Source organism: Liolophura sinensis, chromosome 6 (assembly GCF_032854445.1).
Source record: "Liolophura sinensis isolate JHLJ2023 chromosome 6, CUHK_Ljap_v2, whole genome shotgun sequence".
Taxonomy (NCBI): Eukaryota; Metazoa; Mollusca; class Polyplacophora; order Chitonida; family Chitonidae; genus Liolophura; species Liolophura sinensis.
Genome location: NC_088300.1, coordinates 45,631,729 through 45,651,985, shown reverse-complemented (window position 1 = coordinate 45,651,985; position 20,257 = coordinate 45,631,729). Strand labels below are relative to the sequence as shown.

At 39.4% G+C, this 20,257-nt stretch overlaps 1 protein-coding gene across 3 annotated transcripts; it reads left to right on the top strand.

The window, feature by feature from the left end:
* Positions 1-30: 30 nt before the first annotated feature.
* LOC135468448 (kinesin-like protein KIF15-A) lies at positions 31-19,305 on the top strand. Of its 3 annotated transcripts, none has more exons than XM_064746712.1 (19): positions 31-106; positions 1,009-1,217; positions 1,681-2,098; positions 2,709-2,823; positions 3,533-3,683; positions 4,077-4,291; positions 6,042-6,212; positions 7,047-7,150; positions 7,648-7,765; positions 7,901-8,000; positions 9,514-9,631; positions 10,575-10,803; positions 12,057-12,163; positions 12,753-12,993; positions 13,718-13,850; positions 14,285-14,497; positions 15,093-15,830; positions 16,463-16,550; positions 16,834-19,305. In XM_064746712.1, exons 3-19 carry the CDS (start codon positions 1,867-1,869, stop codon positions 17,019-17,021), a joined length of 3,261 nt encoding a protein of 1,086 aa, XP_064602782.1. In that variant the 5' UTR covers positions 31-106; positions 1,009-1,217; positions 1,681-1,866; the 3' UTR covers positions 17,022-19,305. The 3 variants fall into 3 exon arrangements, with proteins under 3 accessions (XP_064602782.1, XP_064602781.1, XP_064602783.1); XM_064746711.1 differs by having other exon boundaries at positions 16,777-19,305; XM_064746713.1 differs by lacking the exon at positions 16,834-19,305 and adding an exon at positions 16,101-16,194 and having other exon boundaries at positions 16,463-16,541.
* Positions 19,306-20,257: the final 952 nt, after the last annotated feature.

Sequence of the window (20,257 nt, the reverse complement as noted above, 5' to 3'; positions counted from 1 at the left end):
TTGCCAAGAACGCGAAGCTGGCGCATGGAGGGAAAAAGTGACAATTAGACTGACAGGTTGAGGAATATGTGCAGAGATGACTTTTGTGATGTGTAAGATTCAAAGGGTAAGATTTTGTCCAGGATACCACGGTGACCTCAGATGATACATAAAGTAAATGGCTTCTCGCTGAAGAAAAGTTTGAAAAGTTTATCTTTAATGTACTGTACAAATCAATACTTAAAATTTATCCATGTGGATGGCTATCTTTGAATTTTTTTTTATATTTGGACTGGGGCGCGTTAGCCCTAAAAGAAATATGGTCATCCCGCCAGGGCTTTCCATGTTCCTACTACATTCTGCATTAAATTTGTGCAAAAGTATTTTTGCATTTACAGAAGTAAATATAGGATTACACTTACAGTACTTTGAGTGACTAAAATGTTGTGGGGCCTCCGTAGCCCATTTGGTTAGCGCGCTAGCGCAAGGTAATGGCCTGGGAGCCTCTGAACGATGCAGTCGCTGTGAGTTCAAGTCCAGCTCATGCTGGCTTCCTCTCTGGGAAGGTTTGACAGCAACCTGCGGATGGTCGTGGGTTTCCTCCTACCATAATGATGGCCGCCGTCGTATAAGTGAAAAATTTCAAAGTACGGCATAAAACACCAATCAAATAAATAAAATATTGTTGAAGTGAAGTTTAATTTGGGTCTAATGTGACATATGCAAACATATATTAGCCCCTGGCGTTTAAAGAATAGATTAGCTGCTGTAAATCTTGATATCTTGACATATAAGCCTATGTTGAACTTCATGAAAATGTGCTTTGTATTTTCTTTTCATTCATCAGTTGTAATTCCTGAAGTTTGATACAGCCAACATATATTGTATGCATGTCTATACTGCAACCTACAGAATATCTTTTAGTGTTTACACTATGTTTCCTAGACATTCCTTTGCCTGTACTATATGTATGATCATTAGCTATATAGCCTAAGACAGTCTCATATTTCATTGTTTTTCTATTGACAGCATAGGTGTTAATCCTACAGCGCCCCTTTGTACAGGAGCTGTGGAGCTGTACAAAGGCTGAGAATGTCCAGTCAACCTGCGCTGACATGTCTGTACACATTCTCTGGGTGGCTGGAAGACTTAGAACCTGTGCCAGGTCTGAAGGTCATGTCTCAAGACACTGGTCAGCTGGTCGAGAGGGACAGGCCTTTTAACATGTTCTTTATATGGTAAGGTATGATGCCTAGTGACTAAAGGTTATAGAGCACTGTAAAAATGAGTGCATATATTGTTAATGACTAACACATGAACATGGATAGAAATTTGTCCCTGGTACATTTTTTCCAGATGTGTATATTTTTCACTGCTAGTCAGTAGATCTACAGTAGCTGTGACTTCCCATAAAGAAGTTGATATCATTTTGCATACTTGAAAGCCCCTTGTTAAGTGAATCAAAATGGCAAAGGTTGAAAGATTGGATGTGGCAAAATTTTTATAACTGACAGACAGTGAATTGTTGCAGCTAATAAATGGTGTTCAAGTGTATTCTTATACAGGTTAAAAAAAATGCTAGTTTTAATTGCTTTAAGTAGAGTGAAGTTAATATTTTACAGATTTTTAAGCTCTAATCTGAATTGCTGGTGTTGGTTTACATGCATGTATTGACAAATTTGATGGTTTAATTACTTTCAGCTTGAATGCCCTTGAGCTAGACGACAGATTTGAACACGCACTTTTCTGGTAGCTACAGACAAGTTTGATGTGCTTATCACCATTAGGACAAAGATACATGTACTGTATGAAAATGTATAGGGGATGTATACAGTGAACTTCTAGCTAGCCCAGGCTGCTGTAGCTTGTGAAAGACTGTGGTCAAACATGTCCAGTATTAAGACATATGCTCGCATTAAGCCTTCTCTGACTCAGTTTGAGGATGTTGATGTTGTTGATACCGATCTGTTCCTGAGGATACCGGATACTGTCCAGTATTACACCTCATTTGGCAAAGGACGCAATAAGATAACCCACCAGTTTCACTTTGACCATGTGTTTGGGGAGCATGCTAATCAAGAGGATGTCTTTAACACGGTGGCCATAGAGATTGTGGATGGTAAGCTCTAAATTCATCTTTGGAAAACACTCCTCTCGTCCTGGTATTAATTCTTATTTCACAGCTAGACGATGTTCAAATTATGAATACTAGTATGAATATTACTTTTATACAAAAACTTTGTTCAGATGTGAACTTTTGGAATCATACTATCAAAACATTATGCTTATGTTTAAATTTTGAAATTTTGATAACTTTATGGAATTTTGCTTAGATATTTCCTGCCAAATTTGTCTGATTACTGTTGGATATGTAAAAACCAAAAGGAGTGTCAGGTAGCACGCCTTTTTTTATTTAGATATTATACTGCCAACAAAATAACATTTCAGTGGTGACATATTAAATCTTACATCAGAAATGAGCACTTTCCACAAAAGAAGCCATTTTAAACACTAATGAATTTACATTTGGTTATTTCTTTTTTACATGTTACTTTTTAAGCTAGTGGCAAAATGATAAGTATCAAAAAAAATTGCATAGGTGTACATGTATCATATCCAATCAGATAATAGAAAAATCAGAAATATGGAAGGAAATACAGATGTACAGTGCATGCATGTGTTCCCCATACTGTTTTGTTAAACCATGTGTATGATGTATGTAACTGCAGCATTTGTGAATGGCTACAATGGGACTATATTTGCCTATGGTCAGACTGGTACGGGGAAGACATACACAGTTGAGGGTGGGGCACGCAGGTATAGTGAGAGAGGACTGGCATCTAGGTGAGTTCACTCTTCTTCACATTGTCAACCACTTCATTCTGTAAATGTATTTGCTTTTAAATGTGATTAGAGTTTAAGGCCAAACTCAAGAATGTTTCACGTATATGGTGGAGGCCAGCATTATGGTGGCAGGAAACCGGACAGAGACAGGGGGATTGCCTCTGTACATGATGTGTACTTGTACGTATAGAACTGGTTTTGAGTAGAAAATTCTGATTTAAGTTCCTTGTACATGTAAGTTAGAAAACCTGTGCTGTTGAACGGCTAGATCATTAAACCAAAGCAATGTTCTCATCCCAGTTTAATAATCCACTCATGTCCAATGAGATCGAGGCTTCAATCCAGCTCTCATCAGTTCACCTGAGGCTTTATCAGATATCTTTGTCTGGCATCTGGCAAAGCCGATGATGATCTTTCTGGCTAGTTTTCTTTACTCGTAAGCAGCCTGAGAAGGTCTGTGAAAATCAGTGATATGTTTTCAAAAAATTTGAAATGTGTTTTTCCACAAAATAAAATGAGAAACGTAAAAACTATGTGTAAATATTCTCCAGGGCCAAGTGGCAGCATTTTGCCATGGCATCAATAAGGACATAGCCACAAATTTTCAGAGTGTAACCCATGTTTTCATTGAGAAAAATGAATATAACCACATCTAGTGCGACTTTTAGCCAGGGTTTCTATGTGTACATGTCTTGTTCTGCTTTATTAGAGCGGTCTCCAGGATCTATCATAGTCTGGAGGAGCGGGAGGAAGAGGTGGTGTCTGTGAAGGTGTCCTTCCTGGAGATTTACCAAGAGGTGGGCTATGACTTGCTTAGCCCAGCCTCACGCACAGGCTGGCTGGTCACTCCATTTCCCAGGGTAGGTATCAGCTCATGATTAAAGTGTAACGAGAGGATGTTATAAATATTGTAGTGTTCATGAACACAGGTAGTCGTAGGTAATCCTGGTACAGTAAGTTGATCGTAAGTTTGTAACATTGGTATTCCAAAACTGTACTTGGAGACTGTAAAAATGTCATGATGCAGTGAATTTCTTGATACAGTTTTAACAGATGCCGTAAGTTTAAATGACCACTCAACTTTGGATGAATTTTAAGCAAACTATTTCACTTGTACTCTAATTTGAATGTGCAGAGTAAGGTGAATTGTAAGCTTGAAATACTGCTACTTGCATTTATATAACTGGTGTACTTAAACTGTGAAGAATTTATTTGAACAATTGTTTAATATATTATGGTCAAATGTCTCCTAGGTGTCAGTGATGGAAGGTCCTGGGAGCAGCTGCCTCATTCGTAACCTCTCTTGTCATCTGGCAGCCAGCGAGGAGCTTGCACAGAACCTCCTTCTCCAAGGACAGGCCAATCGGAAAGTTGCAGAGACACCTGTCAATCAGCGATCATCCAGGTCACATGCAGTTTTCACAGTCTTCCTCACCACAAAGAAACCAAACTCAGACATAGTTGTTAGGTAAGTCAACAAGACAAGGAAATAAAACTGGCCAGATTTGATGTAAATAATTGTAATAAACAAATAAATAAGACAAAAAAATAATCTATAAGTACATGTAGTTGTTTTACTCTTATGAGATAACCTCTTAAACTCAACGTCTGGGTCCATCCTGGGTCAGGTCACACCTAAAACCTTAAGAGAGGAAGATGTAGTTTCTTCGCGTGGTGCTCAGCATTAAGGAGATAGTGTGATGACTGGTTGATCAGCATCAGTATAATGGCTTGGGTAGGGCTTGGGTGTGAAACATCACTAGATAAAAGAGCGGTGGAAATCCGTCCTGCAGCAGGGAAGCACATTAAACGTGCATGCACTCTAAGGACTCCTTTGTTGTCATATGACTGATAAATTATTAATGTCAAACCCAACGCACCCACTCACTCACTCACTCTTGGACTTTACCTCTCTGGTGGTACATGTAAGGTCTGCAAGCAACCTGCAGATTGAGTTTCTCTGAGCCTGGTTTCCTGCCACCATAGTGCAGGCCACCATCATATAAGTGAAATATTCTAGAGCTCCAATCAAATAAATAAATAATGAATAAATCAGAGAATCTAGTTTATGTCATACAGCAAAAGGACCTCACATTTTATTTCTGACAAGAAATTATGTGTGCATTGCTCATGCAGTTATTATTTTTTTAATTTATGACCTTAGTAAAATTTCAAACTTCAGAAAATGACTCATTGACTTCTATTTGTACAAAAAACACATTGCTCTTCAGGAGTGTTCAGGCTGGTATCAGTTAACCTTCACTCTGGCCCACCTGTTTGTTTACCTGTCTCACCTAAATCTACTCAGGCTTTGACAGTCTCTAGTGTTAATGTGTTACTCTAGCAGATCCAGCCTGTAGAATGGGACTATAAGATTACCTGGATTTAGTGAACATATCAGTACTTGTCCTACTTCACATATCTGAGATTATAGCTGGCAGGGCTGTGGGCCAGGGAGAGACTGAACTTTAGTTCATCAGGGGTGTTTGACACCTGAGTGTAGCAAGGTGTAGTAATGGCCATGTGATAACTGGTCACGCCCCCTGACTGGGATGGCTTGTAAAATCTGAGCACCTGTAAATAAGCTGTCTCAGATAAAAGAACAAGTGATACTCTGTATTTAATTTCATTTGTGGCAATCATTCATATCATATATCTACGATAGTGATATATGCCAATCCACTTCACATTAACATAGGTTGAAATAGGTATTCTCTAAAATATAATAGTATTTTTAGTATGTTTGTCAACATGTGTATCACAATCTAGAAAATTGAGCGTATCATGGAATATATCACTTACTTGGTAACTGTAACCTTTTTTTAAGTATAAACTTGATGCACTGGTTAGTTTAATGAGTGGTTAGTTACACTATAACTGAAAGGGGAAAAAAAAACGTAGGTGAAATGTCTAGCCCCAATCAGTTTACAGCTTAAACATTTATTTATTTGGTTAGCTCGTTGTCAAGTATTCAGTAAAACATTCAGTAAATGTTACTGTTTCTTTACCATTGCTGATGTTTCATCAACCTTTGACAGATTAATGATATTGACAGTTCTGATGACTAATGTGGGAGCAACATATCAAAGATTGAGGTTATGAAAATGTAAGTTCTGATTTTATTGGAGTTACTGTCTAAGCTATATATGAGTGTACATGAATGTGTGTACAGGGAATGGTGACCGTGGAATGATATTTGTCTTTCTTGTTTGCTGCAGGTCAAAGCTCCACCTGGTGGATCTGGCAGGTTCAGAGAGAGTGGCTAAGACAGGGGTGGATGGCCAGCAGCTGAGTGAGGCCAAATCTATCAACCTGTCCCTGCATCACCTGGAGTCCGTCATCATAGCTCTGCAGTCTGGCCCAGGGGATAAAAAACAGGCCAGGAGAGGGTAAGTCACCGGAATATCCAGCTATATCTTTACTCTAATGTTTTTAACTTTCCATTTATAAGTGTGATTGTTTTAGAAAATATTTATTGATTTATTTGTTTCATGGGGTTGTAATGCTGTGTTTCACTTCAAAATGCAGTTTGCTGGCAGTTAACAGTCAATAATGCTCCCGTGGCCTTTAATATCTAACATACATTGGAGACTACATGCTGAGCTCCTACCAACATGCTGTACATATCACATATGAGAAAGTTTGTCAGTAACCTACCAAAGTCTTTGGTTAATAATGAGCACTTTGGTTTCCTTCACCCATAAAACTGATAACCAGCTCGTAAGTGGAAAATAAATGAGTATGAATAAGAAGTCATTCTTATAGGTACAAATAACTAGGAAGCACAGGGTTCACCACCAATATTTGGGAACTACTTTAATTCTTTTAACATTTCGCACACTCTAGAAATTCAAACACTCTTGATAATCCCCACCCCAAGGCCCAGGTATTTAAACTTCTGTTTAAACATCATATGTAACTGGTTTCTCTTTCCCACGTGTGGTAGACAGATTTTCACCTGCATAGCCTGCTGATTATGTATATCTTATTGGTGGATGGCAGTGTCCAGTACCCTGCAAGCAAGACCATCTAATATATGCTACTCTGCTAGTGAGGTTGACTTTTTTTTGCCACCATCTGAAGGCCACAAAATTACTGAAGGTGGAGGGATTTTAGGATTCTCCATCTGAATCTGCCTTTGTTTTAGAAAAAAACAAATGTTCCTTAATTCCATGATAGAAATCATGGACTAATGAATATCACTTTTTTGTCATTGTCAACAGGAGCTCCGATATGGGAGTAGAGATGACCTCTGACCCTCATTCCAGCCCCAAACATGTGCCTTATCGAAACTCTCTACTTACTATGGTGCTGAGAGACAGTTTAGGTAAGCCTGTGGTACAGCCCCTGTGGTACAGCCTTTACAGTCAACAGTCAGTTTACATGAACTGCATTCACTAAAACTTGAACGTTAAACCCCAAGCGTACAAGTCACACCCAAAATCATCATCAGGGTCTCAAGATGATTGTTCAGTATCGGAAATTTAAATGTTACATCATGCACGAAAAAAAGTGACTACTGTGAAGCAAGACATGGGTATATGCTTTAAAGTTTGCCCACAAATTGTTTTCAGTTTTGGAAAACCACAGTTCCTCAACCTTTTCACATATGAAACACCAACTTTGCAATTTATGCATTTAATTTGTTTGTGGAGACAAAACTACATTGATTGGATTGGAAATTGATTACACAGCGTAATGCCCTCAGAATTTGATTGAACAAACACATTGCAAATATGAGAAAAGGGTGAAGAATTACAGAAATATTGGATCTACGTATTGTGCATGTGTCCATATACATGGGAGTCTAATTTTCTTTAACAGGAGGGAACTGTCTGACTGCTATGATAGCCACAGTGTCATTGGAGTGGCCAAATCTTGGAGAGACAATATCAACTTGTCGATTTGCCCAGAGAGTAGCTTGTATCTCCAACTGCATTCGGTAAGAGTCCTGTATAAATACTGTGAATCAAATTTTCAGTTGAACATAAAACATATTTTGAGGCTGAGAAAGCTATGTAGTTCTATTGTTTCAGTGTGGTAACTGTATTTATGCTAAGAGTTTTGTACTTGACAGTCGTAATGAAGAGATTGATGACAAGTCCCTGGTGAAGATTCTTAGGAGAAAGATAGCAGAACTGGAGACAGAAATCAGCTGTATGAAGCTACAGAGTGAGGTTAGTGCTAACCTAAAACCATGTGATTTTCACATGGCGTGCAGGTCTGTGTGATTTACACATGTGATGTTTGTGTGATTTACACACATGATGTCTGTGTGATTTACACACGTGATGTTTGTGTGATTTACACAGATGATGTCTGTGTGAGTACACACATGATGTGTGTCTGATTTACACACATCATGTCTGTGTGATTCACACACATGATGTTTGTGTGATTTACACACATGATGTCTGTGTGATTTACACACGTGATGTTTGTGTGATTTACACATATGATGTCTGTGTGAGTACACACATGATGTCTGTGTGATTTACACACATGATGTCTGTGTGATTTACACACATGATGTCTGTGTGATTTACACACATGATGTCTGTGTGAGTACACACATGATGTCTGTGTGATTTACACACATGATGTTTGTGTGATTTACACACATGATGTCTGTGTGAGTACACACATGATGTGTGTCTGATTTACACACATAATGTCTGTGTGATTTACACACGTGATGTTTGTGTGATTTACACATATGATGTCTGTGTGAGTACACACATGATGTCTGTGTGATTTACACACATGATGTTTGTGTGATTTACACACATGATGTCTGTGTGAGTACACACATGATGTTTGTGTGAGTACACACATGATGTTTGTGTGATAGAGAGCTGCATGTCTTGCCATACATATATATTGCAGTTCTTCAACCTCTATGCATGTTTGCGAGGTGTTTTCTGAAGGTTTTATTCTGTGTAGACTGATAAAATTATACTTTTTGTGCAGCCCTGAAATTGACCTACAATCCTACAAATGTAGTTTTGTCTCCAAAATCAAATCAAAATTGTGCATGAATTGAACTGAAATTTGTTTTTTTTGTATTGAAAAGGTTGAGGAATTAGGGTATACATCTGTATATATGGAAATAAAATTCTTAATGTTGAATGGTTTCTGAGCACAGTGAGCCAGGAGGTTCTCACCAATGTAATTGCTTTGAGTTTAAGTCTAAGCTCATGCTGGCTACTTATTCAGTCATACATATGAAGGCCTGCCAGCAACCTGTGGATGGTCATGCATCCCCCTCGGATGGGCTGAGTGCCCCTGTGGTAGAGCTCAGCCAGGTTTTCTTCCTGATGGCCACTCTCATAGAAGTGAAATATTCATTTTTTCACCAATCAAGTAAATTCATAAATAAATAAATCTTAATTTTTAGTATCCTCAGTTCTCACTGCATGCATTAAATGATTGACGACGTTTGCAGGGCCGCTTGTGATGACTGTAAGAGTCGTTGGAGATCACTTTAATTGTCTTTCACCAAAGCGGTGATGAGTTGCGATTACATCCTGCATGTGAACACTAATGAACGTCAGACAATTTCCTCTGAAACGGGTTGATGTCGTACCCTGAACATGTGTAACATATCACATGTTGCAAAGAATTATGGGGAATGTATGGAAAGCTGAGTGAATGGGTGATGATGGTGTCCTGGTTGTTGTTGTTGTACAGGGTACTGAGGGTCATTCTGAGGAGATGTGTGGTAAGCTGAGCGAGGAGGACAAAGTTCAGTGTGTACAAATCATCCAGGACTACCTGGCCGGTAGACTGAGGGACCCCATCACTGCAGGTACACATCTTAGATTATTCAAACAACTAAAGGTCTTTGCAGAATGAAGTTTGTGTCATTCATGTATGTGTATCTGGTCATCCTAGTATATGGTTTATGTAATATATACATATAAAATAGCAATCAGCTGTATAAATAAATCTAAGCACTGCAGACCATATAGGCATTTATGTACAAACGGGCCAAAAGTTGCTGATTATTTTATACACTTGTTCTGCACAGTTCATGTTCTGTCAGCACTTTTGCGCTGCCGCTTGCTTGTGGCATCGGTATGGTACGAGGTGGTCTGCTGCTGATGTAGGTCAGTTAAATTAAATGTTCAAAAATTAAATAAAATGAAATTTAACAAGTTCTGGCGTTTATCTACCTCAACGTTTAGTCTATGGTTGATGGCTCTGGTCAGTTCACACAAGTTGAACATGTTGAAGCAAAGGGGGTAACAGTCAAAGAAATGACCAGCTGTCTGATCAGTATAGTTTATGTTAGAACAGTTAAGTACATTCTTATGGTACGTGTGTAGGATGTTGTATGCACTTGATACACAACCTCACTGAAGTCAGGTCTCATAAGTGCTGTCTATATATTCAACTCTTAGTCTGGTTGCCATACAGTACATGTCCAATGAAATTCTTGCTTTTGTATTTTGTGTCATGGGAAGTTAAGAATCGGTGATTCTGATTGGTTCTAAGTTATGGCTTCTGCAAACAAGGAAGGGTCACCTGACTAACTATGAGAAAATATTACTTCAGATCTGTATGTATGAGTATTATGCAACAACTCATTATATGGGTTTGTTGCTTGATGTGACTTCTGTGAGATTGTGTTTATACATGGAAAGAATTTGATTTTTGAATCTTACTACATCTGTATGCAGGTGTAGTTTTGGTTAATATCTTAACTAAACTGGAAAGACATAAGCTTACTGGTACATCCTTTTGTTCAGGAATTACAAGTCCATTCAAATTCCGTGAATGTCTGAGAATTCTAAAGGCTGTGGTGAAGGAGTCGTCTGTGAGTGTAAACATGCCAGATAAATCATCACAGAGACCAGCCTGCGGACCCTCACAACGACCCCACTCCACACCCTCGTCAGGCACCAGCCAATCAATCAGAGCTGAAGAAGATCCTGTAAATAATGGGTTAGGGGAGGAATATTCAGAATGTCCATCCAGGTAAATTTCATACAAAAGAAAAAATACAGTTTTGTTTTAGTTTTGAAATCATATATCCTATCCCAATAATGTCTCAGAATGTGATCAAATATTCTTATGTTCAAGTACCACCTTTCTGTGACATTTTGGCACAGATACATGTAGTAAATGGGACCATGCTCTATGTTCATGTACCATGTATCGAAAGACTAAGGAATGAATACAAGATGATTATCCATATTTTAAAAAATTCAAAATGAGAAGTTGGGGATAATTCCAGTCCCCTTTTCACCTGATTTAACAGTGTAGGTGGATGCTAACTGTGTGAAATGGTTAAATTTTTAAAAAATGTTGCAGTCAAATAATGATTAATTTTTTTTTTTCATTTTTTCTTTTTACTTTTGTAGACTTTTTCATATTTATAATGAATGACTATGGCTTAATGCCACTTCAGCAATACAGCATCCAAAACGTGGTGAAACATTTATAGAAATGATCATGTATAATGTATCCAATGTTAAGTAATACTTTGCACTTGTTAGCACCAGGTAGTAGTGGTGGGGCTGTATTTATGTTTGATGATACACCTTATTAGCCAATGTAGCCAGAGATTCATAGATGCTGGTTTATACAGGTAGCAGAAAACAAACGTGGAATGTGTTGTGTGTATATGTGGTACAAGTACTTATACAACTCAAAGTCAGTCTTGATGGTACTTTGGTGTATTATAAACTGAATAACATTTACACCTTTTATGAACCAGTTTCCAAATATAACCAATACAGAATCATTCATTTCATCTAAAAAATGAAATCATATAAACATTATACATAATTAAACATGCCTTAAATGTTTGAGGAGGTCGGGCATTGATGGAACATCTATTCCTCTTTACAACGTCGTTGTTGCAGGACAGATCTGCTTCTCGCCACTATATCCTAGTGGTAGTGTGTGACATAACAATATAGGAACAGGCACCCTGTAATGCTGGATGTTAATTGACAAGACAAATGGGCATAGTTTCATGGCTTTCATTAAATAATTACACAATAACTAAGGCTCTGAATGCAAAGAAAATATAGAATCTCAATTTTTTTTTTTAACTGAAACCTCTGAAAGTATCTATAGATGTGTGGTGAAAAGTTTCAAGCTGGTCAAAAATTTGAGTGTCGTATTTGTGACCGTGTTATATTGAAACATGTGTTGTAATTAATCATGTTATAATTGGGGAGATGTATACATATATCTACTGGCATGTTTTCTGATAATCTTAGGGTAGTAATGAGGAATAGGAGTCAATCCATGAGTAACCTGGGAAGGCATGCTGAAACCAGCTCCATTCAGAAATGCTCAAGTGTGACAAGAACCCAGTCTGTCTCAGGTATTTGTAGTTACTGTCAGTATAATGAAAATATAGGCAAATAGGAGGCATGTTTGGCAAAGGATTGATGTTTGAAGCTGGAACCTTGACCAGTATCCTAGCTAGCTTCTTAAAGGCATTACCCAAGGTCTTCTAAGTTTTAGGACATCTGATCACTACTAATACACATAATGTAGCTGTCCTAAAAATTGGAAGACTTACAGTATGTTGAAAGGATACATGTAACTTTCCATATTCATTTATTTATTTATTTGATTGGTGTTTTACGCCGTACTCAAGAATATTTCACTTATGCGACGGCGGCCAGCAGTATGGTGGGTGGAAAAGGGGCATAGCCCAAGGGAAACCCACGGCCATCCGCAAACTTTCCATAAGAAAGAGACCAAAATAATCCATAATTCATGCATACAACTACAAGATTTTTACTCTCACCAAGTAGAGACTACTTTCCTTACTATTTCTATGTGGCCGAATATTTTTTTTTAAATATTCACACAAATGAGGTTTCCTCACTCCATTATTGGACTTAAACTAGGATAAACTGGATGTTGTTTGGATATATGTTTTTTTTTTTTTTTTTTTTGATCAGGAGGAACTACATCTGACTGTTGGACTGGTTTGAAATCAGTCAAAAAGAGGCCTCAGTCAGCCCAGCCTGCAATGGCTTCATCAAAGTCTCCTTACCTACAGAAACAAGGGAGGAGGTCACGGAGAGCTGGGTCACCTTGGAATTCTAATGTCCACCAGACCCAGAGTGACATAGACCTTACCAATGTAGATCTGAACAACTCAAGGATTGTGGAGCTTATCAGGCTTGTGGATAATCTAGAGTGAGGTTCTTTTGACTTTCTCTAAAACTTTCCTAGTACATACATTTTTGTGATCTTTTGAAAGTTTCAAGAGCCCAAGGGAACAGTGAGAGTAAAAGCAGTAAGGAGTATTTCCAAACCATGCCAGAATGGATTGCTAACCATGTATTGGGATGGTGGTCATTCATCAGATGATCATCCTTAAAGCAATTAACTATATCAGCACTATTGCATTAGAAGTGATGATCATGGCTGCAGTATTTTCATTTCGTGACATAAGAGGATGACGGGCGGATGAGCAAAGGATGACTTACGTGCTAGTAATCTAAAGACTAAGGAATGAATACAGGATGCTTATCCATTTTGACTTGGGAAGTCTTCCAGATGCATAAAAGTTTGTGTGGGTGAAGAAAGGTAAACCCTTTGGTCTGATCCACTGCCTTGAATATTCCAAATGGATTCATTTTTTGTGAGTGTTGAGTTAGGGATAATATAGTTGACTGTTGCTGTAGCTAGGTGGCCATGAGTTTAGTGTTTAGCCTTGCACCACATGGCTCTCTTGAGTTCATAGTAGTATACATTATGGTGTTTGTAAGGTGTCCATTTGTTGTTTCTTGTAACACTTTGGACCAATATCTGTAAGCATGTAGAAAACGTGCTTCCTATTGTGTGTGCTTGTATATGCTATGTTTTGCCACTATCCACTTTTGTACTTCCATACTGAGCTATTACTTTACTGCGACAGGAGTAAGCGTGGGTTGGTGGAGTCACAGATCTCAGAACTAAAGACCCATATGAGTTACCTACGGGCCAATGATGCTGGAGGACAGGCTCTGCTTGAGGCCCAGTTGCTGGAGAAACGGCTCTACAAACGCCAGGTATGTTTATGATACCAGTGTTACCTGTTGTAAAGTCTTAGGTCTGAAAGCATGTTCTAGGACATGCTGTAAATGCTATAAGATGAAAGCATGTTCTAGGACATGCTGTAAATGCTATAAGATGAAAGCATGTTCTAGGACATGCTGTAAATGATATAAGATTTCGTCCATGACTGCTACACATTTTGCCTGAATGTTTGAATTCCATTGATCATGGAATTGTGTTTTGAGGTTTGTTTGGAGGTAAGGACATCATCCAACTGCCAAAAGATAAGTTTCACCACTAAGGGTAGTATGTTATCACCTTTATTTGTCTCATAATATGCATATATTGGATGTGGAGGCTGAAATTTTCACTTTGACAGAAAGCATTTTTCTACTACCTGTGAAGATGTAATCAGCTTTAGTCTGTGCTCTTTATCTGAATATTCCAGGCTTCCGTCAGCGCTAAACTGCAGAGGGTTTACCAGCAACTGTCTCGTTTGTCAGGTCATGAAAACGAGCATGAGCTCGCAGATAGCCATACTGTGGATACTCCCTCATGGCAGGACAAATTTGGACAGCATCGTAAATCTGACGGCTCTCTCAACACTCGACAGGTCTTCCAAAAACTCCAGACAGAGGATAACATACCGGCAAAGAAAGAGGTATTTTGCCTAAAGGTCACCCCTTGTTAAATCTGACAGAATTAGGGCTGCTGTAGAGTACAATTAAGTTAAAGACAGAAACCAAGTCAAACCAGTCATGAATCCACATAAATCATTCTATGACTTTGAGGTACATACATTGTAAGAATGCCCCATTACATGTACAGTGCCTCTGTTTCATGATGACAGTTTCTAGTGAATGAATGCTTGGGATTTAACGTCGTACTTAGCAATTTTTATGACAAGGAGTCATTAGGTGTGCGCACATATACTGTGTGTTCTTGTGAAGAGTCCATGTCGCTGAAGTGCTGCTGCCACTGAAGTATCATGCCAAAGACACCAGACATGACAGCCCACACAGTCACATTATGATGACGCTGGGCCAACCAATCCTGTTTCCTTGCTCTCACTGGTGCTGAGCACCAAACAAAGCAGCAACAAATACCATTTTTAAAGTCTTTGGTACGACTTGACTAGGGTTCTATCCCAGGTCTCCCAACTTCAATGCAGACACTCTAACCATTAGGCCAGTGCAGCGGTCATGACAGTTTCTATCACAAATGATCACAGTGTTCATTTATTTCTGTTGTTGCAGTTTGCATCAGACAATGGAACAGCTGATAGTGAATTAGACATGAAGGTGGAAGCCACGCGACAAAAACTTTCCCATTTTAAAAGGTTGTTAACTCAGAAGGACTCATTGAGGTGTGAGTGGGCTGGTGGCAGTCCGGCGCCTAAGGGCCAGGGGCAGCCATTCTCCAGCCCCACCCAGACTTCCACACCCAACAGCAGAGCACTGGCAGGGGAGATGGACAGGAGGGGGCTGAGACAGAACAAGGGCTGGGCCAGCAGTAGTCTAAGGATTGAGGACCTGAAGGGTGGGGTAGATACAAGTATAAGCCAGAGATTCGAGGTAGTGAATGGCCAGGACAACGACAGTTACCCATTAACACTGCAACAGTGCTTCTCTGAGGACACAAGGAAGTTCCTTGAAGAAAGGCAACCAGGAATGCAGTTCTCAGAACTGCCTGGAAGCAGCCTGTATAACTCGGTCAAACAGCCTGTCCAAGACTTGGAGCAGCACACAGAATTGGCAGTAGATAACCGTCAGCTGTACACACCAAGTGAATATGTCAACCAGATTGACAAACGAGAAGTGTTTGATGCACATCAAATGGGACTCTACTCTAAAACATTTGAAAGTGCTCTCCATTCTATGCTGGAGAGGGATAATGCCAAGCTGTTTTCCCACAAGAATTATAATAAGTATGCGAGAAGGAGACCAAGATACAGTAGCCCTAATAGGACAACATCGTGGGACACAAAGGACCAGGTACATGTATGGGCATTTACATTCAAATAAAGTAGAGGGAGAAGACTTCATTTTTAGATGCCTGTGGGGCACCTTTGATGTGACTGGTCATATATTGTCATATTCTTCTTTGATACTCATGCAATGGTAGATTCTTCTTCAACTGAACTGATATTCTGTCTTCTTCAGTTGTATTCAAGTGCTGTCATATTCTCCTGTGATGCTCATGTACTTTCATATTCTTTTTCATTGGTACTCATACCCAGCTATTTTTCTGTCAATATTTTTCAGTTGTCCTCCTGTGCTGTCATATCCTTCTGTAGTGGTGCTCATGTACAGCCATCTCTTCTTGTTTAGTACTGGTGTACAGCCATGTTCTTCTTTGGTAGGGTTCTTAATATGATGAGATCTAGGGGTTATAAACTTTTAACTTTACAAATCCATCATAGCATTTCACGTACATGTACTGGCTACCATTGCAACCCAGTGCCTATGGAACCATTTGCAATGACAGTTACAGGCAAGTAAATGCAATATTGCTTTGTTAAATGAGTTGCTGACCTCTGAAAATGTGGAGAGTGATATAACATTTCTAACAGAGAACAGTGCCGAACAATTTTGTAGGTTTGTTGATCTGTGTTTTACAATTTTAGATTGATGATTTGTCCCCTGCCCCAGAGCCATACCGAATGCCCCAAGATTGCCTTAGCAGTCCGATGGTTAAGGAAACACACTCTACAGGTTAGAATTAGGTGTTAACTTTCAGTGATAAAAGGTTTTAAATGTGTATTTTGGCCAATTCATGTGTTTAATTCCATTAAGTGACCTCTTGACATCTTAAAAAAATAGAACATCCGTAAAAATGACAACTGTTGTATAAGTGAAAAATTGTTGCATACTGCGTTCAACACCAGTCAGATAGCTAAATAGACATGCTAATTATTAAACACTGTCCCACTCTTTCCAGAACTCTCAAGCATGTATGGATCACACAGGATGAATGCTGATTGGTCTCCCTTTTCAGAATATATTAGTGATGACATAGGGGTAAAGGTCAAGGCCATACCAGAGAACGAGCAAGAGTTTTCTTTCTTGTCCAAAGCTAAGGAGCAGAAAAATCGAATAGAGAAAATCCGGAGAGCCCAGCACTCAGCGTCTGTGATACAGAGGGCCTGGCGTCAACACCGCTGTAGGACTGTCAATAGATCCTAGGTCAGCTTTGGTGACATCACTGTTTCACCATCAGTATCACACTCCCCAGTTCAAGTTCTAGGTGACATCCTTAACTGTGAAAGAAATGATCTTAGTTCAAGACGTACCATCTGTCTTAGAGAGAATCTTACTTGAGTGCTTGCACCAGATCTAGAGTGTGATGAAATTTCAGCGCTTCCACATTACCCTCATCACACAATGGGACAGAGGTCACTTTTGCCGACAGACTGTCAATAGATCTTAGTTTGGCACTAAGCGAAAGTCCTTCAATCGTCCTAATGACAGGACTGCAAGGGGATAGCCACTGTGACGAAATTCAGCCATCGGAATATTCCGTCTGACAGGTCACTGGACCAAGCCGACTGCCCACAGGCATGTCAGAATGAATTAATGCATCTAGCAGCATGTCAGTGAAGATGTCCATGGAAGAGTACACTTTATTAGGACAATATCCACTAAGTATTATGAAAATGTCCAAAAGCTTTTTTCAGTAACAATTGTTAGACGTTGCTTGGAATTACTGGCAGGTTATGGTTGTCTTCCATTTCTAAGCTTATTTTTTCTTTTTTTTTTTTTTTTTTGATTGGTGTTTTACGCCGTACTGAAGAATATTTCACTTATACGACGGCGGCCAGCATTATGGTGGGAGGAAACATTTTTAACACCCTGTAATTTATGCTGGGGGTGTGTTGCCTCTCAGCCAATGAGAGTCGTTAAAACTGCGGGCTTGTTCGTGTAAAATCGGAACCTACGTCCCAAAATTCCGGTTTCCTGATCATCAAGCGGAAAACAAACTGTACTGTTCGCTACCTTCTGGGAAGAAGAGAGCTACCGGAAATATACGAACTGCACTTCGGCGGTTTCCGACGGCAATTCTCTTCCTATCTCAAGACTTCAGGACTAGTTCTTAGGCAAAATCGAGTCGCCCACAGCGGATTTTAGCGCTGACTTTATAATTTATAAACTCGAGGTATATGTTGGAATTTTTTTTATGGCATGCACCTGCGAGGAAATGCATACTCTTTTCAATGGAATTTGTTTGATATTTACATTTTCTTCTCTAACTTATCGCCGTTAAAATCCACGGTTTTAATTTACCTCAGACGCGTATTGCAGTGCATAAATTATTGAGAAAATAAACACTGGAACTTCAATGTATTTTGTGAGGCTTTTCAATTACCAACTATTTCAGCAGAATTTAGTATTTGGCTTAAAAGTACATCTACAGTTATCAAAAACATAACTGGCTTTCTATTATGATGCAACGTGACACATTTTGTTTTGAGAAAAAGGGTGACTAGAGTAAATTGTTTTGTGTTATGCTTTTGGTAGGCAGTGCTGAAATAGTTATGCATGTTAAGTGATGGTGGTATAAGATGACAGAATGCCTAAGAGAGTCCCGAATTTGAGATGTTATCAGAGCTACATGTAAACACTCCAGCTTCTAGGTGGGAATGAACTATCAAATCATCTGCCCTCATTTATTTTTATTTAACTGAGTTTGTGAGTTGTTTTCGGTACAAATCGGGGTCTGAGCACAAAGCCTTATCACATAAGTCTTGGTTGCGTTTGAGGCGGTGATGAATATATGGAGATTTAAGAAAACCTGGTATATATCCAGCTTGGTCCTTAAGCAAGATTTATATTAATTTATCAGCGAAACGAGGATTTCCATCCCGCTTTCGTGGGGCTTTCACTGGTGAAATTAATTGATGCCATGCCTTGCTCATATGGCCGTTTGCGGTCAAACGTTAGCTGAAGACCACTTTTCACCAATATGGAGTAAATATATACACGCTACGCGTGAGCAAATCCAGGAGTAACTTGACAAACGTTCGATGTTTTTCTCCGGCCATAAATGACCACCATGGTATATTAAGGCAAAAAAACCCGATGTAAATCATCTTATATGCAGTCAATCCTTGCATGATTGGACGGAGGTGGTTTAACCCCACATTTGTTGTATATCAGTTGTGTCGTAGTGATGTGGTTCGTGAAGTGGGAGGCCGACTGAACGGATTCCGTACTAGGTAGTGCGTTTTATGAAGAAAAAGCTTTGTAACATAGATTTAAGCCTGAAAGACCTGAAAAGTGTCATTCTTCCACCTTTTCACGTTTGCAAGGTGTTTATTGAGGCATTCTGAAGGCATTCTGTGTACACTGATAAAGTTATACCTTTTGTGAAATTTGAGAATCCAACCGAAGTTGTTTTGTCTCCAAAATCACAATATAAATGCGAATAAGCTGCTCTTTCATATGCCAAAACTAAAGGTGGATGGATTAGGGTGGACAACGTCTACCATTACAGTAAAGGTTTTCTAAACACATTTAAGCATCTCCTGTTTTTCACTGTGGCGATTTTGTTCACAAGCAGTTAATGTTCTATGTCAAAAGAGTGTAAAATGTGATTGGTCGTGAACTGTGACTTTTTGGCAAAATGATTGAAACCCATGTGTTTTAATAACGCATGCATTTCTATCATCACTGGTTTTGATGTGACACCATGGTTGTACAAGTATGGTTCTGCAGTGGGTGAAATTACTCAATGAAAACGTCATTTCGTATCTCATAAAGTGAATTACTTTAATATCGATTTTACTCCTGAAAAGCACGAAAAAGTTCAGGTGTCACAACTTATGGGTGCAAAAATGGGATATAGATGAAAGGCATCCAAAGTGCATCCGCATCATCGCAGCAGCGGAATAGCACAGAGGACGCAGAGACGCGATTGAAACCGGAGGAACAGGAGCGCGCCATTGTCTTGGTAGAAGTTGGCCTAACAAGGGCCATATCAGCAAGGTTTGGAGGCCACTACAGTACCACCAAAAAGACAGCCAGCGATATCAGCAAACGGCCCGTAGTACAGACCGGCGACGACCAGTGCAACCACTTGTGCCGGCAATGGAATACCTACAGATTGTAAGGGCAATCTGCTTACAGAACAGCACCTGCCATCGTATGTCGATGAGAAGTTATCAACGCCGGTATTGAACGCCAGTATTGACAATACAGTGGGTCAAATGAGTGAGCGAGTGCTCAGGGTTTAACGTCGAACTTAATTTTTGCGAAGGAGTTCTTATACAATACATGTACGTGTAATGTGCCTCGTTGTTGCAGGACGGATTTCCACCGCTCTTATCTAGTGCTGCTTCACCGAGACGACTTACAACTTCCTCTTAAGATCTTAGAGTGTTACGCGACCCAGGATCTACCGTCCCTGAAGCGGACGCTATGCC